A 27664-nucleotide genomic window follows, 5' to 3' on the forward strand; every position below is an offset into this window, starting at 1 on the left:
GGATCTGTCTCTGGGGATGGACTGCAGGGGGAAGATATATGATAAACTACCCGGCGACTTTGCCGACTGACCTTCAATCAGGTACCATCTACAAATGTTTATTTACATAACATATACAAGAGTAAAATCAAAAATATATAATTACCGCTCTCGGAAATTCCCCTCTGTACCCATCGCGACCGCATGCTCCCACTCCAAGGACAGCCGGGCATGTCCAAAGCAAACAAAACGGTAACAGCTGCAGCAGCTGTTCATGGCAGGTTTATGGGAGAAGTGAAAGGCCAGGTGAGACCCTGACGGGGAGGGAGCGCGTTCATCTGTCTCTCGCTGAATCAACCTGTCGGCACAGAACAGCTGATGATCACGGTCAGTCAGTGCAAAACCGAACAACGCCATCAAGAAGGCAGATCGCCACTACAATAATACAGTGATCAGCAAACGACAACCCTTTCCTTTGCTGTGGTAGTGGCTCTTAAAAGAGCCTTTTCTTGTGTTTGTTGTGGAGGCCGGGTTTAGGCGCGCTCCCCGCGGATGCGGCGGGCCAACTGGATGTCCTTGGGCATGATGGTGACTCGCTTGGCGTGGATGGCGCACAGGTTAGTGTCCTCAAACAGCCCGACCAGGTAAGCCTCGCTAGCCTCCTGCAGGGCCATGACGGCCGAGCTCTGGAAGCGCAGATCGGTTTTGAAGTCCTGAGCGATCTCCCGCACCAGGCGCTGGAAGGGAAGTTTGCGGATGAGCAGCTCGGTGGATTTCTGGTAGCGCCGGATCTCCCGCAGAGCCACGGTGCCGGGCCGGTAGCGATGAGGCTTCTTCACTCCGCCGGTGGCTGGAGCGCTCTTCCGCGCCGCTTTGGTCGCCAACTGTTTGCGAGGAGCTTTCCCTCCGGTCGATTTACGCGCTGTCTGCTTGGTCCGGGCCATTCTCCCTCAGAACTGAGAACACAGGCTGAAACACAGGAACAAGATAGACGGAACGTCCTCCGGGACAGGATTTTATACTGTTGGAAAGGGTCTTCCCGTCAGCTCTGATTGGCTGAACCAGGTTCCTTACTGCGATTGGTTGATTCATTTCCTGCAGGCTGGGGGCGAATAACAATTTACGACAAAATAGGAAACTGACCGGCGGTCGGATTTCATTCATCCAGTGTGATTGGCGCAGAATTATTTAAAATCGCCCGCCAATTTCAGAGCACCCAGCAACGGTCCTAATTACATTTTATTTACAATTAATTGTATGACGGATTATACAATTTCAGTGTTTAAACGAGTAGGGATGAGTTCCTGCACAGTTATTTTCGGGAACAAGGTTAAAAAAATCAGGACTTCCAGGATTGTATTACGACGCAAAGTATGTGGCTGTGGGGTGGGAAATCGATATTTCATGCAGTTTAATATGTCTCTGAGGAACTGACGCGGGAGGGAGGTCTTCATGGATCAATGGGCTCCCTTCCAGGCAGGTGGGAGACCGGGACGAACAAGACTATTTGCATCTGAACAGGAGGGGAACCAACATTTTCGTCAAGAGGTTTGATGGTGTCACTTGGCAGAGTTTGAACTAGAGTAGCAAGTGGGAGAATGTATGTATGACAAGACCGTCTGAAAAGAACGCGAGCCAATGTGAGGCCAATAAACATGGTGGGACTGATTGGCTGAAATGAGTTTATTTCAACACTACGAGTGTTACATTAGCAGAGGGACAGGGCTGGCAGCTCAACATTCCTGGGTTTGATTGTTTTACATGTGAGTGGGGGGCGGGGGTGTTAAAAGATGCAGAGGTTACCCCACTGGGAATGTCACAGCAAACTGGAAGGCTCATCTACAGAGGCATCCTGCAGTTACACTGATGGGATTATCGTATTGGTCCCCAATAACCACCGGGAGGTGGAGGATCGGATATGTTGATGCTTATGGAGAGGTGCAGAACAACAGGGTTGTCATAGTGAGGGATTTCATCTTCCCTGGAAACGACTGGATCTTGCTCAAATGCACAAGATTTGTTCAGTGAATCCGAGGAGTGTTTGAAACCTTATGTACAGGGCCCAACCAGAGCTGAGAACAGACGGGAATTAGTTTTGGGAAATGGGCCAGGCCAACTGACAGCCAAGAGTCAGCGAACATTTTGGGAACAGTGATCACAACTTTATTTAAAGTTATGAGTAAGAATAAAATTATATCTTGTATGAAGGTACTAAATTGCAGGAGGGCAAGTCAGGACAGAAGAAGACAGGAACCAAGGGGCATTGATTGGGAGCAGCCACTGTCAGACAAGTCCACATCTGACGTGGGAGTTGTTTAAAGACCAGCAACTCTGAGTTCAGGATCAGCATGTTCCGGTGAGGAGTGAGAAGGATGGTAAGTAAGGGAACTTTGGATGAGCTGAGAGATCCTAAATTTAGTCAGAAGGATATGGAAGGTTTGTGAAGCTAAAGTCAGACTGGGTACCTTTGGAATATAAAGATAGCAGGGAAATGCTAAAGCAGGTGATAGGAAAGGCCAAATGGGGCCACAAACTGTACTTGTGGAGTGGGACCAAAGATGATCCCAAGGCGTGGTGATTTGTATTAATAAGGCGAGGATAACCAGAGAATGGAAAGGTTGACTCAAGATTAAAGGAGGAATGTTGTGGTTGAAGTCAGACCAAGTGACTGAGGTACTAAATGAGTATGTTGTGTCAGTAATTATGAGGAGAAGGAATTGAATGACAATGAAAACAGAGTGAGACATGCTAATGTGCAGAGAGGTGTTGAGATTAAGGAGGAGGCTGTGCTGGGACGTCTGAGAAGCAATGAGATGGATAAGACTCTAGGCCTGAAGGCATATATCCTGCAATAGTGAAAGAAACAAGTGAGCAGATTGCTGGGGATTTGACAAGGATCTACGTGTCCTCGATCACAACACGTGAGGTCCCACAGGACTGGAGTGTCGCAAATGTTGCAGCTTTGATCAAGAAGGGAAATAACAAGAATCCAGGAATCTATAGGCAAGGCAGCCTCATTTCAGTGGTAGAGAAGCTCTTGGGGAGGATATTGAGGTACAGGATTTATGCACATTCAGAAAGGCATGGCCTGCTTAGGGACAATCAACATGGTTTTGTGTGGGCAGATCACGCTTGATAATATTCATTGAGGTTTCTGAGGAGGTGACACAGACTAAGATATTGGAGCAGAATTCGACCATTTGGCCCATCAAGTCTGCTCTGACATTTCTTTATGGCTGATCTATTTTTCTTCTCAGCCCCAGTCTCCTGCCTTTCCCCTGTATCCCTTCATACTCTGACCAATCAAGAATCTATCAACCTCTGCCTTAAATATACATTAAGTCCTGGCTTAACAGCTTCCTTTGGCAATGAATTCCACAGATTCACCACTCTCTGGCTAAAGGAATTCCTCATCTCCACATTCTACAAGGATGCTCCTCTATTCCGAGGCTGTTCCTCTGATATTAGACACTCCCATCTTCTGCACATCCACTTTATCATTGCCTTTCACACTTCGATAGGTTTCAATTGGGCCACTCCTCATTGTTCAAAAATTCCAGTGAATACAGGCCCAGAGCCATCAAACACTCTTCATGTGGCAACCTGTTTCATCCTGCAATCAACCTGGAGAACTTCCTTTGAAAGCAATCCAGTTTCAGCCCATCCTTCATGAGAAAAAGGGCCCAAATCTGCTCAAGATACTCCAGTGAGACCTCCCCAGTACTTTATAAAGTCTGATCATTATGATGATTGGCACAGATATTGTGGGCCGAAGGGCAGGTTGCCATCTGCTCCATATTGTGTACTCATGAATATGTTTGATCTGACAGCTATTGCAGGGACATGGTTACAGAGACTGGGACTGGGAATTCGACATTCCACAATATTCAATATTCCACACAGAATCAGCAAAATGGAAAGGAGCAGGGTGGATTTGTTCACAATGTGCTGGTGAAGGAGCGGATACAGTTCCTATAAAAAAATGTTCAGTCTCCTTCGAAGTTATTATGTTTTATTGTTTTGCAATGGATTTAATTTGGCTTTTTTTCACACTAATCAACAGAAAAGACTCCACTTTGTCAAAGTGAAAACAGATCTCTACAAAGTGATCTAGATTAATTGTAAATATGAAACAAAATAATTCATTGCCTTTGCATTCACCTCCTTCTAATCAGTAATTAGTTGGTGCACCTTTGACAGTATTTACAGTTGAGTCTGTGTGGATAGGTGTCTATCAGCTTTGCACGTCTGAACACTGCAATTTTCCCCATTCTTCTTTACAAAACTGCTGAAGCTCTGTCAGAATGCATGGGTTGGTGAGTCAACAGATCTTTTCAAGTCCAGCCACAAATTCCCAATTGGATTGAGGTCTGGACTCTCACAAAACCACTCCAGGATATTAACTTTGTTGTTTTATGGCATTCCTGTGCAGCTTTGGTTTTATGCTTGCGGTCATTTTCTTGCTGGAAAATTAATTTTCTCCAAAGCCGCAGTTCACTTGAAGACTGAATTAGGTTTTCCTCCAGGATTTTCCTGTATTTTGCTGCATTCATTTTACCCTCTACTTTTATGTGCCTTTCAGGGCCTGCTGCAGTGAAGCATACCCACAGGATGATGCAGTCTCCACCATGCTTCACGGTAGGGATGGTGTGTTTTTGATGTTGTGTGGTGTTTGGCTTACTCCAAACTTAGTGTTTGTGATGGTCAAAAAATTCAATTTTGTTTTCGTCAGACCATAGAATCTTCTTCCAACTAACTTCAGAGTCCCCCACAATCCTGGCAAACTTCAGGCAAGATTTCATGAGAGCATTTTTCAACAGTGGCTTTTTCTTTGCCACTCTCCCATAAAGCTGTGACTGGTGAAACACCTGGGCAACAGTTGATGTATGCACAATCTCTCCCACAACTGAAGCTTGTGACTCCTCTAGAGTTATCATAGGTCTCTTGGTGGCCTCCCTCACTGGCCCCTTCTTGCATGGCCACTCAGTTTTTGAGGATTCCCTGCTCTTGGCAGATTTACAGCTGTGCCATATTCTTCCCACTTCTGGATCAGTGACTTAACTATATTCCAAGGGCATTCAGTGACTTTGAAATTTTCTTGTATCCATCTCCTGGCTTGTATTTTTCAATTACCTTTTTGCACAGCAGCTCAGAGTGTTGATTTGTCTTCACGGTGTAGTTTCTCCCAGGATACTGACTCACCAGCAGTTGGACCTTCCACTTACAGGTGTATTATTACTACAATCAATTGAAACACCTTGACTGCACACAGTCATCTCCAATTAACTGATTATGCAACTTCGAAAACTAATTGGCTGCACCACTGATGATTTGGTGTGTCATATTAATGGGGGTGGATACTTGTACAGAAAATTATTTTGTGTTTTAGATCTGTAATTAATTGAGAGCATTTTGTAGAGATTTGTTTCCACTTTGACACAAAAGAGTCTTTTTCCATTGATTAGTTTCAGAGAAAGCCAAATTCAATCCACTGAGATTCAATGTTGTAAAACAACAAAACATGAAAACTTCCAAGGGGTGTGAATACTTTTCATAGGCACTTTACATGTAGGGACAGTGATGGTGAAAGGGGGAGGGAAAGAAGACATGGGGAGGAGTGGCCTCAAGATCCTGAGGTGTGGTCAAAGGCATTCAAGGAAATATTAAATCAAAGAACATACAAAGAGGCAAGGGCTGGTGGTAGACAAGAGAATCAGGAATTTTCTAGGAACCAGTGATGAGATAAAAGCTAAAAGTAACAAGGAACACACAGAGAAGTTAACTCAATAATTTGCATTAGTGTGCACAGTGGGTCACAGCAAACATCCCACAGATATCTAACGGTGACATTTCAACATTGTGCCATAATGTGTAACGATCGCCATCACAAGGGAGAAACTAATGGGACTAAAAGCAAACTTTACCAGGTCCCAATGACCTGCACTGGAGGGTTTCACAGGAAGTCTGGAGAGAAAGTAGAGACATTGAAGTTTGTCAAAACTCACTGTTACAGAAAGGTCCCAGTGGAGTTGAAAACCATTGTTGAAGAAGAGTGGAAGATGAAAAGCAGGTAACTGTAGTCCTGTTAACTTCACTTCAGCTACTGGAGTCTATAATCTATGAAGAAATAACAAGTCGTTTGGAAAAGTTTAATACCACTGAACTAACTCAACAGGGTCTACAGTCAGATTCACACAGATTCCACGATGACCAAAGTTCCCATCTGAGCTTGTGGTCTGTAACTCCCTCACCACCCTATTATGAACAAGGCTATCCTCCCTCCTTGTCCCATTTCTCTGCAGTTGGCCCATGTACTGAAAACCTTTCTTTTCCATCTACCTGTCCAAGTACCTTTTTAATGTATCTGACTCAACCACTCCCCCTCGCAGCTCATTCCATTAACTGACCAGTCTCCAGGTCCCTCATGATTTTATACACCTCTGCAATATCAGCACTCATTCTCCAACATTCCAGGGAACATTGTCCGAAACACCTTTCCACAAATCCTTTGAGATCCAGTAACATCCCCGTAAATCTCCTCTGCACTCTTTCCAGCTTAATGGTGTCTGTCAAAAAGCAGGGTCACTAAAACTAAACACTATTTGCGAAATGCGGCCAAACCAACGTGTTGGACAACTGCAACATTTCATCCCAGCTTCTATATTCGGTGCCCTGACTGAAACCAGTGTTCCAAAAGCCTCTTCACCACCCTGTCCATCTGGAACCTGGTCTCGGACCCTGTAACCTGGGTTGTTGAATGTTAAGTCATGTTTGACAAACATACCAGAGATTTGAGACTTCACAGGGGAAGTTGGAGAAGTGGTGTTTTTGGATTTTCAGGAGTCATTTGCCAAGGTGCCACATGTAAGGCTGGTGGACAAGACCAGAGCTCAGTACTGGGAAGGAAGTGTGTTAATACTGACTGAAGACTGGTTATCATACTGAGACTGATTAACAGGTCTGTTTCAGACTGGGATGATATAACTAGTGGAGTAACCCAGCGACCAGTTCTGGATTGTTGGTGATTTATTATTGATATTAATGACCCAGAGGAGGGGCAGACAGTGAGGAATCCACAGTGGCAATGACAGGGAATGTGGCAGATTACATGTTGTGTTTGGACATTTCATCTCTCCAACGGGACATGGGGAAGCTGGTGAGCAGAATACTTGGTGAATGGAGTTTAATGTGGTGAGGTGTGATGGCATGTAGAGTGGTAGGAGGAATCAAAAGTCAAACTATGATTTATGTGGAGATAAATTGTAAATGAGAGAAATAGAGAGGGGTCGAGGTGCTGAACTACACAACAAAATAGAGACGGGAGCAGTGAGTGGTTCATAAAACCATATATGACCAAGGTTCAGAGGTGAATGGTTCATTGACATTTACTGCTGGGGTGTTGGTGCAGAGAAACAGAGGAGTGTTGTTACTGTGACAGACAAGTGCACAATGAAGGATTTTGGGAAGTTAAAGCAGGTCAGGACATACCCAGTGAATGGAGGGTCCTGAGGAGTGTTGATGAAAGAGAAACCTGGGACACAGGTACGTAACTCCCTGAAAGTGCCAACACAGGCAGACAAGGTGGTGAAGAAGGAGCACAACATGCTTGTCTTCCTCGGCAAAGGCTCTGAGAGGAGTTGGGACATCACATTACAGTTGTACAAATCAATAATTACACCACACCAGGAGTACCCTGTGCAGTTCTGGTCACATGAAAGGAAGGATGTGATTAAGCTGGAAAGGCACAGAAACAATTCACAGGAATGTTACCTGGACTGGGAGCTTGAGTTACAAGGAAAAATCAGACCGACTGGGACTGTTTTCCCTAGAGTGAAGGAGACTGAGGGGAGACCTGACAGAAGTTTATAAAACTATGAGAGGTGTAGACAAGGTAAACAGGCAGAATCATTTTGCCAGGGTAGAAATATCAAATATGAGAAGGTGAAGCTTTAAAATGCCAGGGTGAGAATTTAAAGGTGGATGTTAGGGCAGGTAAGATTTCTGTTTCCGTGCAGATAATGGTGAAGGCCGGGTATGGGCTGCATTGGGGAGTGGTGGAAGCAGATATGATAATGACATTTAACAGGGTCTTAGACAAGTCCATGAATATTCAGAGAATTTAAGCACATGAATTATAAGCAGGCAGAAGAGATTTAGTTTCATTTGGCTTCGTGTTCAGCACAGACATCATGGGAAGAAGGGTCTGTTCCTGTGCTGTACTGCTCTGTGTTCTCGGTGAGCCTCATGACAGGGGAGTCTTTAGCCAGGGTCACAGACAGGTGTATCTGTGGTAAGGAGAGAGACTGCAGGATGGTGCATTACCTCCCTGGCACCAGGGCCAAGGATGGAACTGAACAAGTACAGGCCATTCTAAAAGGGCAGGGTGAGCAGCCACAATTGTGGTCCATATTGGCACTAACAAAAGAGACAAAGTCCTGCAAGGAGAACTTAGGGAGTAGGGGAAAATGTTAAGTAGAAACTCTGTGGTGTAGTGGGGGGGTGGATAATCCCAGTGCCACCTGCTTGCGAGGGAAGAAATAAAAATGGTATTATAGTTCCGGTCCGAAATGTTGACTGTTCGTTTCCACGGATGCTGCCTGACCTGCTGAGTTCCTCCAGCGTGTTGTGCATGTTGCTTTGACCCCAGCATCTGCAGAGTATTTTGTATTTACAGAGATCCAGCTGAGAGAAGGGCAGGACTGACAGATAAACATTCCAGGATTCATATGGTTCAGACAGTCCAGAGGGAGGTGACTGAGGGTGGGGATCTGTACTGCTGATCAGGCAGAATGTCATAAGGTCGAGGTCATCCCAGAGGCGCCTCCACTAAGACAATGTGGGTAGAGTTCAGGAATAAGAAAGGTGCAATCACCGTGATGGGATTATACTGTAGGCCTCACAGTAGCCAGTAAGAGAGGAACAGATATGTCGGCAGGTTATGGACTGATGTAAAAAGTACAGCGTAGATATGGTGAGTGAATAATCTCCACAGAGTAACTGGGACTCCGTTACGCCCTGAGGCTTGGATGGGGCATTATTTGTGTTCAGGAAGGTTTCCTGAAACAATATGTGGTCCACCAGGGAGAGAGACATTCTTGACTTCACCTTGGGAAATATGGGACTCAGCAGAGTGGTGGCAGGAACAACCAGTGTTCAAAGAGGAATTAGACAGGTCCTTCAGGGGAAATGCCCTGCAGAGCTGCGGGGACAGAGTGGGGAATGGGATTGTGGAAATGTTGTAGCAGGAGTTGGTATAAATTTGATGGGTCAAGTAGTCTCGACGATCACAGAATGATTCTCTGCCCAATAATAGTCTGAAAAAAATTACTCTGGTCGCCAGTGAATCTTCCAAGCTCCAGGATGGACAAGATCAATTGTGTAATAAGGACACACTTCTGTCAAAACACTGACACTGTATACCAAGCACACTGAGCTGCCAGAGAACAGCACCGGCCAGCAAGGACACAGACCAGTACAACACCCAGCTCTCCACTACAAAGTTCAAAGCTGAACGTAAATATATTATCAAAATACATTTTGGTCACCATATACAGCCCTGAGATTAGTTTTCTTGTGGGCATACTGCTGGTTTGTTAGAGCGGTTGGGGAGGGTTTAAACTTATTTGGCAGGGGCGTGGGAACTGGTGTGAAAGGATGCAGCATAGGACAGATGGTGAAAAAGCAGAGATCGCATGCAGTCACACTGTCAGGAAGGGCAGGCAGATGATAGGACATAACTGCAGCCAGCAGGGTGAGCATCAGTGCATGAGGGATGGAGAATCAATAAGGGTAGCAAATGCAGAACTCAAACTGTTATATCTCAATACACGGAGTGTAAGAAATAAGGTGGATAATCTTATTGCCATATTACGGATTGTCATGTCTAATGTCACTGAATCACGGCTGAAGGATGTTTCTAGTTGGGAGCTAAATGCCCAAGGTGACACGTATCAGAGGGGTAGGAAGGTAGGCAATGGGGATGGCATGGCTCTGCTGGTAAAGAATGGTAACAAATCAGTAGAAAGATGTGACATAGGATCGGAAGATGTTGAATCCTTGTGAGTTGAGTTTAAAAACTGCAAGTGTAAAAAAGACGTTGATGGCAGTTGTATACAGGCCTCTCAACAGTTGCTGAGATGTGGACCACAGATTACAGCAGGAAACAGAAAAGGCAGGTCAAAAGGGGAATGTTGTGGGAGATTTCATCGGAGTCATGGGAGATTTTTAACATGCGGGTCGATTGGGAAAATCAGGTTGGAAATAGATATGAAGAGAGTGAGTTTGGTGAATGCTGAAGAGATGGCTTTTTAAGCAGTTTGTCATTGGGCTACTTGGGGATCAGCTATACTGGATTATGTGTTATTGAATAAACTGGAGGTGATTAGGGAGCTTAAGGTAAAAGAACCCTTAGGAGGCAGTGATCTCAGTATCACTGAGTTCAACTTGAAATTGGACAGGGAGAATGTACAGTCTGACATTACAGTGTTTCAGTGGAGTAAGGGCAGTTACAGTGGTGTGAGAGAGGAGTTGGCTAAAATAAATTGGACAGACCTCCCACAGTCTGTCTCCCACAGACCTACTAAAGCACGCAATACAAACAGAGCTGCTTTGTGAGAGTTTCTGCTGATTGTGACCCTGCTGGCATTCGACGGCGGTAAACTGAGTCAGAAATGCCATTGAACCTCAAGAGAATGTGATCAGGCTTTCTTGTTGCAGATTGACACTGCGGTATTCTTGCAGTGTGAAGGCTTTTACAATAAAATGGCATGAGGCATTTTCTGTTTCAGGAAAACCATAACAACTCATTTATTGTCCTCCAAATACAGAAACATAAAGCACAGTTTAAAAAAAACTTCACATACTTGCATCATAACAGCAGTCCAGCTTCTAAAAGAGAAACACAACAGAATGTCAGTGATCATTAATTACGCACATTTCCAGCCATGACATTACCCTACAGTGACCCCACCCCCCACTGAATCCTCTTACTGCTCCCCCTCTGTGATCTTTAGAGCAGTTTACTTCCTTTTAGTGACACTTGCAGGATGATACAGAGAGTTCTCTCGTGTGTTAGTGCTCCTAAGGGTGCTGCCATTTACTGTGGAGTTTCTTCCAACATTTTACCTGTAAAACTCCTCGCACTTGTCCAGATTAAAATCCATTTCCTCCATTTCTCCATCCATGATTCCAATTGATCTATATCCACTTCTGTCCATTTAAAAACTTTCCTCACCACCCACAACTACACCAACATTCAAGTCATCAGCAATCTGATCAGCCCATGTGTGTTTTGATCTGATCAGGCAGAGGTCCCATCACTGATCACTGTGGACATACTGGTTGCATATCTACAGTCAAAATCATTCTCAGTTCCATCAGCCCGAATGTCGCTCCACGATACACACCATTCAAACCCTCCCATGCAGAGACTCGAGGAAAGTGACACATTTATCACAAGACCAGAGTTGGATTCAATGGTCTGGACTTGTTGCTCTGGATGCTCTGCTCCAAAGTCCATTCAGATTAGTACAATGTAACCAGATACATCATCCCTGAGATACCGATGTACAGCATTGTGTCACAAACAAGAGAAAATCTGCAGTTGCTGGAAATCCAAGCAACACACACAAAACACTGAACAAACTCAGTGGGTCAGGCAGCATCTATAGAAAAAAAAGTACAGCCAATGATTTGGGCCAAAACCCTTCGGCAGGACTTAAGGAGAAAATCTGAGGAGTAGATTTAAAAGGTGGAGAAGGGGAGAGAGAAAATAAGGTGAGTGTGAAAGCTGTAGGGGGCTGGGAAGTTGATTAGTGAAAGAGACAGGAGGCCATGGAAGAAAGAAAAGGGGGGAGGAACACCAGAGGGAGATGGTGGGTGGGTAAGATGATGGGAAATGGTGAAGGGGAGGGGGGCAGTGGGAGGCATTACCAGAAATGCGAGAGTTCGATGTTCATGCCGTCAGGTTGGAAGCTACCCATAAGGTGTTGTTCCTCCAGCAAATGTGTGGCCACATCGCATTGTATGATATTGTTTAAAAAGCTAAAAAGAATTCAATTGTGAGGATGAATCTGAAAGAACTTATATACACGTACACTGCATGAGAGACTGGGAGAGACACAGTGCCAAGTATCAACTCTCACACTGTGCCAGAGACTGAAGAGTACAGAATGAACCCTGTACGTAATGTACAGACATTACGTACTTTAACAAACCCGAACAACGCTCCTCCCCACCTCAAGACAGCACCACTTTGATCAATTTACACTGCAATGGACTGTCTTGAGACTCGTTCAAATTCTCTGCAACACACATCAAAGTTGCTGGTGAACGCAGCAGGCCAGGCAGCATCTCTAGGTCCAGATCCTTCGTCAGGACTAACTGCTAACTGCTCTTCTCTTTTTACAATTCTGTACAGCAACTTTAGTTCTTGTAAGCGCTGTATCGACGATACTATGTGTTTATGATGCTGCTGCAGTAAATTTATCTTTCTCCTGGTCCATTTGACCTTCGGTCTCCTGCTGCCCTGTTTCATCACATAAACGTCTCATATTATCGAGTGCGTGTTTGTCTCATTCCACCTGCTTTTCTAGCAGATATGACGGGCCGAATGGCCGAATACTGCCTCTGTAGTTGGTCCATTTTGTACTTTAGATTTCCTTCCTGCGGAATTAACCGGCAGCGGCAACTCACCAGATCAGCGACAGTTCCCAGTCCACGGTGTTACCCAGAAAGAACACTGGGTAGTGCAGAACGAGTTCTGATTGGTTGAACGAATTCCTTTAGCTATCCAATCAACTTATCTCACTGCATGAACGTTACTTCAAATAGCCAATGAAAATCCTCGGCATCCCATCCCTCATTTGCAAACACCTCTGGGCGCTGCCTATTTAATTCGTGCTCCGGGAGGGATTTGCTTATTTCTGGTTCTGAAGCGGTCAGCTGAAATGCCGGATCCAGCGAAACCCGCTCCGAAGAAGGGCGCCAAGAAAGCTCTGCCCAAACCAGCGGGCAAGGCAGGGAAGAAGCGCAAGAGGCTGAGGAAGGAGATTACTCCATCTACATCTACAAAGTGATGAAGCAGGTTCACCCCGACACCGGCATCTCCTCCAAGGCCATGAGCATCATGAACTCATTCGTCAACGATATCTTCGAGCGCATCGGGGGCGAGGCTTCCCGCCTGGCCCATTACAACAAGCGTTCAACCATCACCTCCCGGGAGATCCAGACCGCCGTGCGCCTGCTGCTGCCCGGGGAGCTGGCCAAGCACGCCGTGTCCGAAGGGACAAAGGCGGTGACCAAGTACACCAGCTCCAAATAAAGCTCCCCAGTGAGATGATCGAAAACACAACGGCTCTTTTATGAGCCACTCACGATTTCACTGAGAGAGTTGTACCAGCATTTAGGCAATACATGGCGCACGTTTTATGTCTGGTGACTTTTACAAGAGCTAATGTGCGGTTGGAATATCCGCTTCATTTCCCCCCTATAATCCTGGTGTTTAACATTCCTCCCACTCCCGTTGCTGTTTTAGCTGTGGGTTGATGAGTTTATTAGTTAGTTAGGTAACTTCTTTGAATCTCATTTTAATTCGAGGCCGGAACGACTTCACGGTTCTTTCATAGAACAGCATTTTTTTAAATTGCAGACTAGCCGCTGGTCACAGTTTGAGAAGAGACGTTTGTCCATAACCTGATAACGTTTACACAATGACCGGCACTGGGCAGAAGCTGAGTGTCAGTTTTACTCGGTTCCTTTACGAGTTGAAAGAAATTAGAAATTTGAGTTCCCAGACACTCCATTATCAACTACGCTTGCATTAAATGTGCCTGGTTTCAGTAACGGGGGAAATACGAAGACCCCAGTCATCAAACAGATCAGCAATGATTCAAGCAACATATATCAAAGTTGCTGGTGAACGCAGCAGGCCAAGCAGCAACTTTGACGTATGTTGCTTGAATTTCCAGCATCTGCAGAATTCCTGTTGTCAGCAATGATTTAATTTCGGATTCAATTTAAACAATAGTTTTTTTTTGGCGGGCTTTTTCCATTTTCCAGTGCACTTCGGGGAGGAGACGGTTACTTTCCGCACTTCTACCTTTACGGGCTCTTGATTGGTGATTAAAACAGTTCGTCGATTGGGCCATTTCTTTTCACCAATGAAAACAAGCAGCATTAAACCAATCACAAGCATTAGTTTGCATTCTCAAAGAAGGTATAAAAATGCGAGTTGGGGCGGGGTGAACATTCCCTCATTCTCGTTGGAGCAGTTGCCGTGACTGTGAAAATGTCTGGACGTGGAAAAGGCACCGCTGGCAAAGCTCGGTCCAAGGCCAAATCTCGCTCATCTCGGGCTGGACTGCAGTTCCCAGTCGGCCGGGTTCACAGACTCCTAAGAAAGGGCAACTATGCTGAGCGGGTGGGTGCCGGAGCCCCGGTCTATCTGGCTGCTGTGCTCGAGTATCTGACAGCCGAAATCCTCGAATTGGCCGGCAACGCGGCCCGGGACAATAAGAAAACCCGCATCATCCCCCGACACCTGCAGCTGGCCGTCCGCAACGACGAGGAGCTGAACAAGCTGCTGGGAGGGGTGACTATCGCTCAGGGCGGTGTGTTACCCAATATCCAGGCTGTGCTGTTGCCCAAGAAAACCGGCGGTGCCAGTAAGTGAAACGACGTAAGCTGAACCTATTTACCCAAAGGCTCTCTCCCCTTGCGGGATGGGGAAATGAACTTTCAGAGTCAGCCCCCGGAGGGTGAATTTAATCTCCGATCATTGAACGATTCCACTCTTCATGACCTGAAACCGCGTTGTCTGGGTTTCATATTGCGGGTTGACCCTGGACCGTTCCGGTGCGCAGCAGACAGGAACACGGCCTGCTGAGCAATTCCCACCGCCTCACAGAACAATAATATTTGCAGCTTTACAATTATCTACAAAAGTACATTTACCCTGTGGAACTGACAGTATTTACTGAAAATCTCGTCCACCTGGGTCTCTGAAATATAAATCAACATTTGCAAAGAAGGGGTCAGTTTGGTCATATCTCCCGAGACACGGCTCCCTCTGTGAGGCGGTGGGTCGCTCTGAGAACAGACTTTTGTTTGTGCCAGGGAGAAAAGGGAGGGGGTGGGTGGATCGACAAGGATGTTCAGTGCTGTCCTGTCTCCAGTAGGAACTTCTAAACACTGATTGATAAAACCGGACACAGAATAAATTCTGCTCCACTAACCCTTTTGCAGTGCGGCGGTCCCAGTCAACATGATGGGCCAATCCCCAGGGATGTCTTCGCTAAGTACCACTGAGATGTTCTCTCTGGTCAAACACATCTCTTCGTCTCTCTTCCCTCCACTCCATCGTACCTGTAGCATTTGTACTGTGAAACTAAGTTGCCGGTCCCGCCCCTCCAACAATCATTTTTCTGTTGGGGATAACCACACTGCTTCAGTCCACCCAGCTGAAAATGGGTACGGGCAAATGCTGGGGGTCAACCTCGCGATAGACTGGCGTCCTATGGAGTGGGGTGGGGGTGGGGGGGGGGGGAGTCTCGTATTCTCAGTCGCTTCACGCCACAGAAACCAGCATAAGCATCGGCCTGATGGGCCACAAGGCTCGGGACAGACTTTAACTTTTAAATATAATATCCCAGTCTCATGCAGGGATCCATCCATGCCCAGAGGCCATCTGCTGTTCAGAGAACAGTACAGGAGTGGCCCTTTGGCCCTTCTCTACATATTTCTGTGTCTGTCTAAGATTTCCTTAAATACTCCTGTGCTCTCCGCCTCTGCCACCACCCCTGACAGTGCATTCCATGTCTCCATCAATCTGTTGTCTTCACTTTCTTCCTCTGAGCTTAAATACATCCCTTTTGTGAAAAATATTACTGGCTGTCTACACCAACTATGACCCACAAAATCCCTCAGGTTTCTGTCAAATCTCTCCTGAGCCGACGCCACTTCAGAAGAAAAAGTTTCAGCATGTCGAGCCTCTCCTCAGCGCACACCTCCTCCAGACATCCTGCTCCCAAACTCTCCACATGCTTCCGATAATGAGGTGATCAGAACTGAACACTGTACCCTCAATGTGGCCCAACCAACATTTTATAAACCTGTAACATCATGTCCTGGTGCTTGAACTCAATGCCTTGCCTGATGAAGGTAAACATGCCATACACCGACTTTACCTCCCTGTCAACCTGTGCTCCCAGTTTTAGGGAACCGATGTCTCTGAACCTCAACATCCTTCTCTTTGTCAATACTGTTAATGTTCCTGCCATTAACTGCACACACCCTTGATGATGGATCTCCCAAAGTGCAGCCCTAGGTATCCTTTTCACCACAACGAATGTATGGAATGCAATGGGATTATCTTCAATCCTACTTGCCTGAGATTTTTCATCACTGTTTCCAGCTCTCCGAACATTCTTGAGTTCCCCTGTTTTTTTAAATATAGTCCTCAAACACCCTGTTTGATTCTAGCTTCCTAAGCCTTACTTATGCTTCTTCCTCCTCCTTGATTAAATTAACTTCCTGTCTCATCATCCAAGGTTCCTGAACCTTGCCATCCTTGACCCTCCCTCTTACTGGAACAAACTGGGCCTGAAACACTGCACTGGTCTTTAAACAAACTCCAGGTCAGATGTGGATTTGCCTCAAAATCCATCATTACATATTGCTGTGCCTGGCATCTAACTCAGCTTCAATCTCTCCATTCAGTGACTGGTGTTCTGTTCCACATCCCCCTGTCAATCTCATTCAACCCTTACAGGGAGCAGCAATGAACCTCATGATACTGACCCCCCTCCAGTGAAGGTGCAAACTATCCATCTTGTACAGGTCACCCCAGCACCAGAAGAGGTTCCAATGTTCCATAATCCTGAAACCCTGTCGCTGTATCAGCTCCTCAGCCACACATTCATCTGCTCTCACTTTCTGTTTGTATCCCTACCACCACAGGGCACTGGGAGTAAACTGGAGATTACAACATTTCAGGTTCTGCTCCATAACTTCTTCCCTAACTCTCTATATTCACTGTGGGACATCATCCCTTTTCTACCTGTCCATTTGTACCGATGTAAACCACCATCTCTGGCTGAATGAACACCATCCCCCTGTTCTGTATCTGATCCAAGATGTCCCTGACTCTCAGAGGATTTACAAAAACTTTTTAAACCATCAGAAGGCAACAAAAAAAGTCATAAAGAGAGGAAAAAGTTGGAATACGAAGGTAAACTAGCCACAGGTATTAAAGAGGATACCAAAAGTTTCTTCAGATATACAAAGTGTAAAAGAGAGGCAACAGTAGATATTGGGGAAGTTGTTACTGGAGAGGTAGTAATGGGGTACAGGAAAATGGCAGACAAACTGAATAAGTATTGTGCATTGGTCTTCACTGGGGAAGTCATCAGCAGTCTGCTGGAAATTCGAGAGAATCAGGGGGCAGAAATGAGTAATTTTGCCTTTACTAGGGAGATGGTCCTTGGGAAACTGAAAGGTCTGAAGGTAGATAATTCACCTGGACCAGATTGTCTACACCAGTGCTATGAAAGATGCGGCTGAAGAGATTGTGGCAGTTTTAATAATAATCATTTCCAGAGAACAGGAAAATTGCAAAGGTCATCCACTTTTAAAGAAGAGAGGGAAGCAGAAGAAAGCAAATCATAGGCCAGTTAGTCCGATCTCAGTGGTTGGGAAGATGATGGAGTCGATTGTCAAGGATGTATTTTCAGGTACTTGGCAACACATGAAAAAATAGGCCAAAGTCAGCATGGTTTCCTTTAATCAGTCCTCACCAAAGACTTGTGTATCTGCAACACGTCTTCTCAACTCTTGTACTCAGTGACACGAATGAGGAAGGCCAGCAGATCAAACACCATCTTCACCACCATATCTAGCTGAGATGTCACTTTCAGTGAACTATACATTCACATGGACATTATTTATATAAATTACAAGTAACAAAGGTCCCGCCACCCAGTGGCACACCACTAGACAGAGACCTCCAGTCTGTGGCACAACCCTCAACCATCAGGCTCTGCCTCCTGTCACGGAGGCAATTATGAAATCAATCAACTGTCTCCCCAGATCCTGTTTTCGAGATCTAACCTTCCGGACTATAGTCAAAGGCCTGGCTAATGTCCATATAGACAACATCCACAGCCCTAACCTCATCTACGCCCTTGTGAAACCCCTCAAAGGGCTGCAAGAAATTACCAGACATAATTTCCCTTGCACAAAACTGTGCTGACTGTCCTGATTCAAATGAAATGTTGGTGGATCCTGTTCTTCAGAAACTCCAACAAATTACAGAGTGATAGGCCTGTAGTTTCCACAACCCTTTTTAAACAATGGCACCGCATCAGTCCTGAAGTCATAGGAGCAGGATTAGGCTTTTTGGCCCATTCAGTCTGTTCTGTTCATCATATATCCCTCTCAACCCCATTCTCCTGCCTTCTACCCATGAACTTTGATACCCTTAATAATAATTAAAAATCTACTAAGCTCTGCTTTAAATAAACCTACTGACTGTCTTTATGGTTGCCTATGCAAATGACATCCATTGATTCATCACATTCTGACTGAAGAAATTACTCATCTCTATTCTACTTCATTTTATTGAGGGAGTGGTTTGGTTCTAGATTCCTCCATTATTGGAAACATCCTCTCACATCAACACTATCTAGGCCGTTCAATATTCAATGTGTTTCTATAAGATTCTCCCTCATTCTTCTAGACTCCAGTGACTACAGGCCCAGATCATCAAATGATTATTATATCCTAACTCTTTCAGTCCTGGGATCATTCACTTGAATTTCCACTCCAGCCTCTGCAATGCCAGCACATCCATAGAACCACAGAAACTACAGCACAGAAATAGGCTCTTTGGCCCTTCTTGGCTGTGCCGAACCATTTTCTGCCTAGTCCCACTGACCTGCACACGGACCATATCCCTCCATACACCATGTATCTGTCCAATTTATTCTTAAATGTTAAAAAAGAACCCGCATTTACCACCTCGTCTGGCAGCTCATTCCATACTCCCACCACTCTCTGTGTGAAGAAGCCCCTCCTTAATGTTCCCTTTAAACTTTTCCCTCCTCACCCTTAACCCATGTCCTCTGGTTTTTTTCTCCCCTTGCCTCAGTGGAAAAAGCCTGCTTGCATTCATTCTATCTATACCCATCATAATTTTATATACCTCTATCAAATCTCCCCTCATTCTTCTACGCTCCAGGGAATAAAGTCCTAATCTATTCAACCTTTCTCTGTAACTGAGTTTCTCAAGTCCCGGCAACATCCTTGTAAACCTTCTCTGCACTCTTTCAACCTTATTTATATCCTTCCTGTAATTTGGTGACCAAAACTAAACACAATACTCCAGATTCAGCCTCACCAATGCCTTATACAACCTCATCATAACATTCCAGCTCTTATACTCAATACTTCGATTAATAAAGGCTAATGTACCAAAAGCTCTCTTTATGACCTTATCTACCTGTGATGACACTTTGAGGGAATTTTGTATCTGTATTCCCAGATCCCTCTGTTCCACTGCACTCCTCAGTGCCTTACCATTAACCCTGTATGTTCTACGTTGGTTTGTCCTTCCAACGTGCAATACCTCACACTTGTCAGTATTAAACTCCATCTGCCATTTTTCAGCCCATTTTTCCCGATGGTCCAAGTCCCTCTGCAGGCTCTGAAAACCTTCCTCACTGTCTACTACACCTCCAATCTTTGTATCATCAGCAAACTTGCTGATCCAATTTACCACATTATCATCCAGATCATTGATATAGATGACAAATAACAATGGACCCAGCACGGATCCCTGTGGCACACCACTAGTCACAGGCCTCCACTCAGAGAAGCAATTCTCTACTACCACTCTCTGGCTTCTTCCATCGAGCCAATGTCTAATCCAATTTACCACCTCTCCATGTATACCCAGCGACTGAATTTTCCTAACTAACTTCCCATGCGGGACCTTGTCAAAGGCCTTACTGAAGTCCATGTAGACAATATCCACTGCCTTCCCTTCATCCACTTTCCTGGTAACCTCATCGAAAAACTCCAGTAGATTGGTCAAACATGACCTACCACGCATAAAGCCATGTTGACTCTCCCTAATAAGCCCCTGTCTATCCAAATGTTTGTAGATTCTGTCTCTTAGTACTCCCTCCAATAACTTACCTACTACTGACGTTAAACTCACCGGCCTATAATTTCCCGGATTACTTTTCAATCCTTTTTTAAACAACGGAACAACATGAGCCACTCTCCAATCCTCCGGCACTTCACCCGTAGACAGTGACATTGTAAATATTTCTGCCAGGGCTTCCGCAATTTCAACACTAGTCCTTTCTTAGAAAAGTTACCCAAACCTGCTCATGATACTCCAAATAAGGTCTGACCAAAGCCTCAGCATTAGATCCTTGTTTATATTTTCTAGTTCTCTTGAAATGCATGCAAATATTACATTTGCCTTCCTCACTGCCAAGGCAATGTGTACATTAACCTTTAGGGAATCGTGCACTAAGACCCTTTGCACAACTGATTTCTGTTCTCTCCCTGATTAGAAAGAGCCTAGGCTGTTTTCCTCCTACCAGAGTACATGACCACACACGTCCTTACACTGTATTTCATCTGGCACTTCCTTGTCCATTCTCCAAATCTGTCCAAGTGCTACTGCAGACTCCCTGCTTCCTCAACACTGCCTGCCTCTTCATATCATCCACAGTCTTGGCCTTAAAACTATCAGTTCCACATTAGTCACCCTGTCCAATCATGTGCAACCTCAACTGGTGCCTGAGATGGAGCAAAATAATCTCTCCCCTGGCCTCCACAGTGTATTCTCCAGCTTCCCACAAAGTACGAGAATGTACCTGATAAGGCCCTGGAGATTTAATAACATTAAAGAATTTTTGCAATGGTGAAATAACTGTCAGAAATATTCATGGAAAGCCTCTCCTATTTCATTTGCCTCCACACACAGTTGGCCATGTTCACCTCCAAGGGGAACGATTCTGTGTCTAACTTACCTTTTCCTATGAATATACCAAGAGAATCTCTTGGATTTTGCTCACTTTGCCTTCTGAATCATGATATCCTCCTTTTATCCTCCTAACTTTTATTAGAGATCCTATCTCTAATAATATTCTCAAATAATTTCCCGAGCATTGATCCAAGTCTCACCAATCTATAATGTCCTGTTTATCTCTATTGCCTGAGGAACAACATGCCCTGGAATATCAGCATTCCCTTCTCTGATCTCACTATCCTCCACGACCACATTGAAGATTACTGATGAGAAGAACTGGTTTAGTCCCTCGCACACTTCAGACATAAACCCTCTCCTCTGTGCTTGTGTTGTCGTACCCTCTCCGCAGTGCCCCTTCTCACTAAAGTTATTTCTTCTTCCCGTTTCACACTTCTGATTCTCTCTAACTTCTCTCTTGCTTGCTTCATGTTGCCAGAGGCCTTCTGCAATTTCTACTTCTGAAGTATTCCTTATCCTTCATTTTATTTCAGTCTGAATTCATAACATCTCTCACTATGCCCCTCTGCCAGACTTTACCATCCTTGTCTTTCCTCCTCATAGAAACAGTTCTGTCTGAATTCTGACCCGATTGCTTTTAAACATCATTTACATGTTCAATGTAGACAGTTGCAATTAACCGTACCCCAAATGACCACATTATCACCAGGTCCAGTCTTGTCCTTATTTACTGTTCCCAAAATGAAACTTCTGTCAATGGCCAGGCTCATTTCCCAAAACGATGTTTTCTCTGACCCCCTTACCAGGCTAGACTATACACTTCTATGTTAAGTAACATCCCAGTATTCTTCTAACATATTCAGTGATATCTGAGCCCCTGACTCTGAGGGAGTCCCAGTCAACATTGGGGAAATTAGTCACCCACTGCAACTACCCTGTTGCTTTTACATCTTTCATTACCTGCTACATTTCTGTTCCTTTATCTCCTGCTGGCATTTGGGAGGCCTGTGATATAACCCCATCAGGGAATGCACCTCTCTTATCCCGAGCTCTATCCACATTGTCTCACTGGATGAAACCTCCAGTGTGTCCTCTCTTAGTCCCTAACCCACAATTCCATATAAAGGCTGATCTGCCATCAGCCTTCCTTGTATGTCAATCCCACTTCCCTGATTTTACAAAACATTTATCTTCCTTCTCTTTGAATCTTTTCAGTTATCCAGCCTCCCCATTCATCTCAGTTAGGGAATTCCAGTGTTTGTTATACAGTATTTTTTATCATTTGTGGCCTTGTAGAACAGTGCAGGCGTGTACTTTGGTTTCCTGCAGTCCACAGTTTTGAGTGCCACAGTCCCACACAGTCATCAGATTATGTAAAGGGAGAGGGAGTTTGAATGAAGAGAACATGAGCAGTTGGCACATTTTGCATGTCACAGTTCCCAAGGAAACATTTGATTGCCCGTAATTCGGAACGTGGCAAGATCCAATAAAAAGAAGTTAGATTTAACCAGAGCGGTCATTGTATGAGTGGGCCAGGATTGGAGTGGGGAGTTGAGGTTTTGTCTCTTCTGAGCGATGTAGGCCGTAGGTAGATATATTTTGATTTAATCTTTATTTCTTTTGTATTACACATTTAGAGCAGAGGGGATGCCAGACCAGATACTTGTCTTGGTGCAAGGAGACAGAGGGTGGTCATGGCAGCTTGCTATTCAGGTTGGAGGCCTCTGACCAGTGACAGTCACAGGGATCGGTGCTGGTACTGTCATTTGTCATCTACGTTAACAATTTCTCTGACATTGTAGTGACAGTGAGTTTGCAGATGACAGCAATGTTGGTGGTCGTGTGGACTGTGAAGATTGTGTGGGAGTACAATGGGATCAAGAGTTACTGGGGAATTCAGGATCTGCACAGTAAATTCTTGTCCCTTGGAGAGTATTACAGAACAGAGAAACCATGAAATACAGAAACATCATTCACTGAAAGTGACAACACAGGTAGTCAGAATGGTGAAGGTGGTGTTTGGCCTATTTGTCTTCATTGATCAGGGAACTGAGTAGAGGATTTGGGGTGCCATATGACAACTATAAAAGTCAAAGTGAGACCAGACTGTATTTTGCACAGTTCCAGTCATCCATTTGCAGGAAGGATGTCATGAAGCTGGAAAGTGTGGAGGGAAGTTTGATGAGGATGTTACAGACACTGGAGGACTTTAATTACCAGCAGAAGCTTGCACAGACTGGGACTCTCTTTCTCTCTCCTGAGAGAGTAAGGAGCTGTCTGGTGACCATCCAGAGGTTTACAAAATCAGTAGGTGAGCACTCTTTTTGTAGGGTAGGGAAGTCTAAATTTACAGGGTAATTGTTTAAGGTGAAGGGGAAACATTTAAAAGCTACCTTATGGGTGGGGGATGTTGCATCTTTGATTAAGGAGACCAGCACTGCAGGAATAAGAGGGGCTTTGATGAGGTCTTGTAAGTAGAGGTTTAAAATAAAATGATGAATGATGATTTTGATGGGATTATACAGCCGGCCTCCCAATAGGCTCAGATATTGTGCAGCAGACATATTGGTAAATCAAACAGAGGGGTAATGGGAACAAGTTTACAGCAGTTGGGCATTTCAATTTCCTCAGATTACCTTTGTATGAAAAGTTTCAGTCTCCAGGAGAAATTTGGCAGACACAGGATCGGTTCATCCCTCAGCAGAAACAGTATTTAAAAGGGAGGATGAGGCAACCATCACTAACAACAGAAGACAAAGGCAGCATAAAACAACATGAGAGGGCAAAGAATATCATCAAATTTAATGGGAAACTAAAGGATTATGAAACTTTAAAAATAGAGCACAACTATAATAACAATATGCAGAAGTCAGATGAATTATGAAAGTAACTGGCCCATAATAGAAACAAGATACAAAAAGATTTATTTTCAGATATATGAAGAGTAAAAGAGGCAAGAATGGACAAGGTTTTCGGTTTCCTATTCTCATCTTCGGACTCACACCCCTCCTGATTCTCTTTTTACACGATTTAGTTTATTCTATATTTCTTATTTTAACCATTTTTTTTTAGAAATTGCTCTGTCCTGCTGTAGCAAAACAACGAAGTTAATGACATATGTCCGTGATAATGAACATGATTTTGATTTTGATACTAATCACCTTCACTGATCAATGTCAGTGCACAAAAGGTTTATTAATTAGTTGGAATAACTTCCCTCAACTTTACTTGGTAGGTTGTCGCAGATTACAGGGTGATTGTGATCACTTAGGGAAGGGGGTCAAGTGTGGCAAATGCATTTCAATACAGATAAGTGTGAGGCGGTGCATATTGGAAAGTCAAACCAGTGTAGAACTTACACAATGAATGATCGGTCATTGGGGAGTGGAATGGGCCGGAGAGATTGAGGGGTAAAATGCACACACAGTTCATTGAAAGTTGTGTCACTTGTAGACAGGGTCGTGAAGAACGGGGTTTAACATGCTGGCCTTCATTAGTCAGGGGATAGAGTATATCAGTTGTGACATTATTTTACAGTTGTGTAAATGACTGGAGGCCACACTTGCCGATTTGTGTACAGCTCTTGTTACCGTTATAGGAAACGTGGTTAAACTGGGGAGAGTGTAGAAAAGATTTCCAAGGTATATTTCCCGGACCTGAGGTTCTCAGTCACACAGTCAGTTTGACCAGACAATGTCCATTGTCCTCTATTCCTTGGAATCAGAATCAGATTTATCACCGTGTTATATGACGAGAAACCTGTCGTTTTATTCTGACAGCAGTACAGGCCTCTGAAGGTGCAGATGTGAACATTGTGTCAGCATAACGCCAAGAGATTCTGGGAATCGCGAACAACGCGGACAAAATGCTGGATGAACCCAGCAAGTCAGGGAGCATCTCCCACCAGACTCCTGATGAAGGGGCTCGGCCCGAAATGTCGACTGTTTATTCCCACCAGTGATGCTGCCTGACTTGCTGATTCAGAGACAGTGTTTTAAAGCGGCGGGCGGATTAGACAAGTATCACTGTGTTTGTGGGTCCGAACACATCGCCGGATTTCCCAGCGCCTCCTGTACAAAAAGAAAAGATTTCTCTGTTACGGGATGGCCCCACTCCCCAGCTCAGTCCCGAAGCGGGAATTAACCGCAAAGTTTTAGTTAGTCTCAAAATTTCAGCCGAAAAGCAGAGAACAGGTCAACAATATGGAGAGAGATCGCGGGCAGCGCAGTAATGAAACGGGTTAAAATAGAAAGTGCTGCCTTTAATCCCGATTGAACTCTCTTTCCAGCGAACTTTCCGGCCTCAGTGACGGACAGGGACCAGTCCGAGTCCCCGGAGTGTCCGATTTTAATTGGAATCGGAGAGTTTTTGAGGAGAGAGAAACACAGAAAAATGAAATCTCCGGGAGCTGACAGCAGGATGTCTCCGCCCCGTCCGCTCGCTGCCTTTAAAATGCTCTGTATCGCCGCCTTTCGCTTCATTTCTCATTCAGTCTGATTGTGGGAAGCATTTTCCAGAGTCGCCGACATGACCGAGACAGCACCCGCCGAAACGGCTCCTGCAGCCGCACCCGCCGCCGCAAAGAAGAGTCCCAAGAAGAAGGCGGCCGGCCGGAGCAAACCAGCCGGTCCCAAGCTGGGCGAACAAATCGATAAGATTGTGGCGGATTGTCGCGATAGGAAGGGGATGTCCGCTGTGGCCATCATGAAGGCTCTGACCAGCAGCGGTGTCGATGTGGGGAAACGTCGCGCCCAGATCAGGATGTGCATCAGGAAGAGAGTGGAAAGCGGCTCCTTGGTTCAGACCAAGGGCGCGGGTCTTTCGAGATTCTTTAAATCCGGTCAAGTAAAAAGTGCCGTGAAAGTGGTAAAGAAAGCGAACAAGCCATCGGCAAAGAAATCTCCGGGCAAGAAGTCTGGCGCCAAGAAACCAGTGGCTCAGAAAGCGGCAGCGAAGAAACCAGCGACTAAAAAGGCGGCAGCTAAGAAACCAGCGACTAAAAAGGCGGCAGCTAAGAAACCAGCGACTAAAAAAGCAGCAGCGAAGAAACCAGCGGCGCCGAAGCCAAAGAGCCCCAAGAAACTCGCAGCCCTGAAGAAGAAGGCGGCCAAGAAGACAGCAGTCAAAAAGTGAATTGAGATATACCGTTTGTAAGTGTTTGAACCCAAAGGCTCTTCTCAGAGCCACCCACATCTCAGAAAAGAGCTGATGATCAATATTGAGATTCCCGCTGCGGATCCGAATGAGTTTTGCGGGGGAACTTCTTGCATAAAATCCGATATTCCCGGTACCTCTCTGACATTCAGTGCGGCCGTGACGTCCCAGATTTGAAGTGAAACACAGCGTTTCACTCAGGCTGTGTGAGAGAGTGAGACCAGTGGGGTGGTCTGCAGGCCCAGTTCCTTCTCCCGCTCCAGGAGAGCGTGACTGAGATTCAACCGAGATTCCGCGCCTCGCATCCCAAAGTCCGATTCAGGTGAGTTGATTGGGAACTGCTGAAACCTATGTGAGAGGGGAGGGGGCGTCTTGAGAGAGGGATCTGTCTCTGGGGGTGGACTGCAGGGGGAAGATAAATGACTACCCGGTGACATTGCAGGTTGACCTTCAATCAGTTACCAGCTACAAAAGTTTATTTACACAACATTTACAAGAGTAAAATCAATTTTTAAAATTATAATTACAACCTGGGGGAGTCACCACTCCAGGAAATGCCCCTCTGTACCCATCGCGACCGCATGCTCCCACTCCAAGGATAGCCGGACATGTCCGAAGCAAACAAAACGGAACAACCGCAGCAGCTGTTCAGGGCAGGTTTGTGGGAGAAGTGAAGGGCCAGGTGAGACCCTGACGAGGAGGGAGCGCGTTCATCTCCTGTCTCTCGCTGAATTAACCTGTCTGCACAGAACAGCTGATGATCGCGGTCAGTCAGTGTAAAACCGAACAACCCCATCTGGAGGGCAGATCGCCACTACAATAATACAATGATCAGCAAGCGACAACCCTTCCCTTTGCTGTGGTAGTGGCTCTTAAAAGAGCCTTTTCTTGTGTTTGTTGTGGAGGCCGGGTTTAGGCGCGCTCCCCGCGGATGCGGCGGGCCAACTGGATGTCCTTGGGCATGATGGTGACTCGCTTGGCGTGGATGGCGCACAGGTTAGTGTCCTCAAACAGCCCGACCAGGTAAGCCTCGCTAGCCTCCTGCAGGGCCATGACGGCCGAGCTCTGGAAGCGCAGATCGGTTTTGAAGTCCTGAGCGATCTCCCGCACCAGGCGCTGGAAGGGAAGTTTGCGGATGAGCAGCTCGGTGGATTTCTGGTAGCGCCGGATCTCCCGCAGAGCCACGGTGCCGGGCCGGTAGCGATGAGGCTTCTTCACTCCGCCGGTGGCTGGAGCGCTCTTCCGCGCCGCTTTGGTCGCCAACTGTTTGCGAGGAGCTTTCCCTCCGGTCGATTTACGCGCTGTCTGCTTGGTCCGGGCCATTCTCCCTCAGAACTGAGAACACAGGCTGAAACACAGGAACAAGATAGACGGAACGTCCTCCGGGACAGGATTTTATACTGTTGGAAAGGGTCTTCCCGTCAGCTCTGATTGGCTGAACCAGGTGTCTATTAAGGTTCCTTTCTGCGATTGGTTGATTCATTTCCTGCAGGCTGGGGGCGAATAACAATTTACGACAAAATAGGAAACTGA

At 45.6% G+C, this 27664-nt stretch overlaps 2 protein-coding genes and 1 pseudogene across 2 annotated transcripts; 2 read left to right on the forward strand and 1 right to left on the reverse strand.

Moving 5' to 3' along the window:
- Positions 1-421: 421 nt before the first annotated feature.
- On the reverse strand, positions 422-27664 carry LOC134339722 (uncharacterized). The gene is made up of 3 exons (XM_063036446.1): positions 27052-27664; positions 25510-25612; positions 422-924 (listed from the first exon to the last, which is right to left on the reverse strand). The coding sequence occupies exons 1-3, from the start codon at positions 27452-27454 to the stop codon at positions 513-515; spliced, it is 918 nt and encodes a 305-aa protein (XP_062892516.1). The 5' UTR covers positions 27455-27664; the 3' UTR covers positions 422-512.
- LOC134339670 (histone H2B 1/2-like) lies at positions 12828-13300 on the forward strand (annotated as a pseudogene).
- LOC134339644 (histone H1-like) lies at positions 23745-26519 on the forward strand. The gene has a single exon (XM_063036337.1). It carries the CDS (start codon positions 25505-25507, stop codon positions 26108-26110), a length of 606 nt encoding a protein of 201 aa, XP_062892407.1. The 5' UTR covers positions 23745-25504; the 3' UTR covers positions 26111-26519.

The sequence above is a fragment of the Mobula hypostoma genome, chromosome 30 (genome assembly GCF_963921235.1).
Source record: "Mobula hypostoma chromosome 30, sMobHyp1.1, whole genome shotgun sequence".
NCBI lineage: Eukaryota > Metazoa > Chordata > Chondrichthyes > Myliobatiformes > Myliobatidae > Mobula > Mobula hypostoma.

Excerpts from the sequence above, each read along its gene's own strand:
- LOC134339722 (XM_063036446.1), bottom strand. The coding sequence starts at position 27,454 with ATGGCCCGGACCAAGCAGACAGCGCGTAAATCGACCGGAGGGAAAGCT. Across the intron at positions 25,613-27,051 it reads CCGCCGCATCCGCGGGGAGC|CTTGGGACCGGCTGGTTTGC; the intron begins GCGCCTAAACCC and ends TTGTTCGCCCAG. Across the intron at positions 925-25,509 it reads TTTCGGCGGGTGCTGTCTCG|AATGGCCCGGACCAAGCAGA; the intron begins GTCATGTCGGCG and ends GTTCTGAGGGAG.
- LOC134339644 (XM_063036337.1), top strand. The coding sequence starts at position 25,505 with ATGACCGAGACAGCACCCGCCGAAACGGCTCCTGCAGCCGCACCCGCC.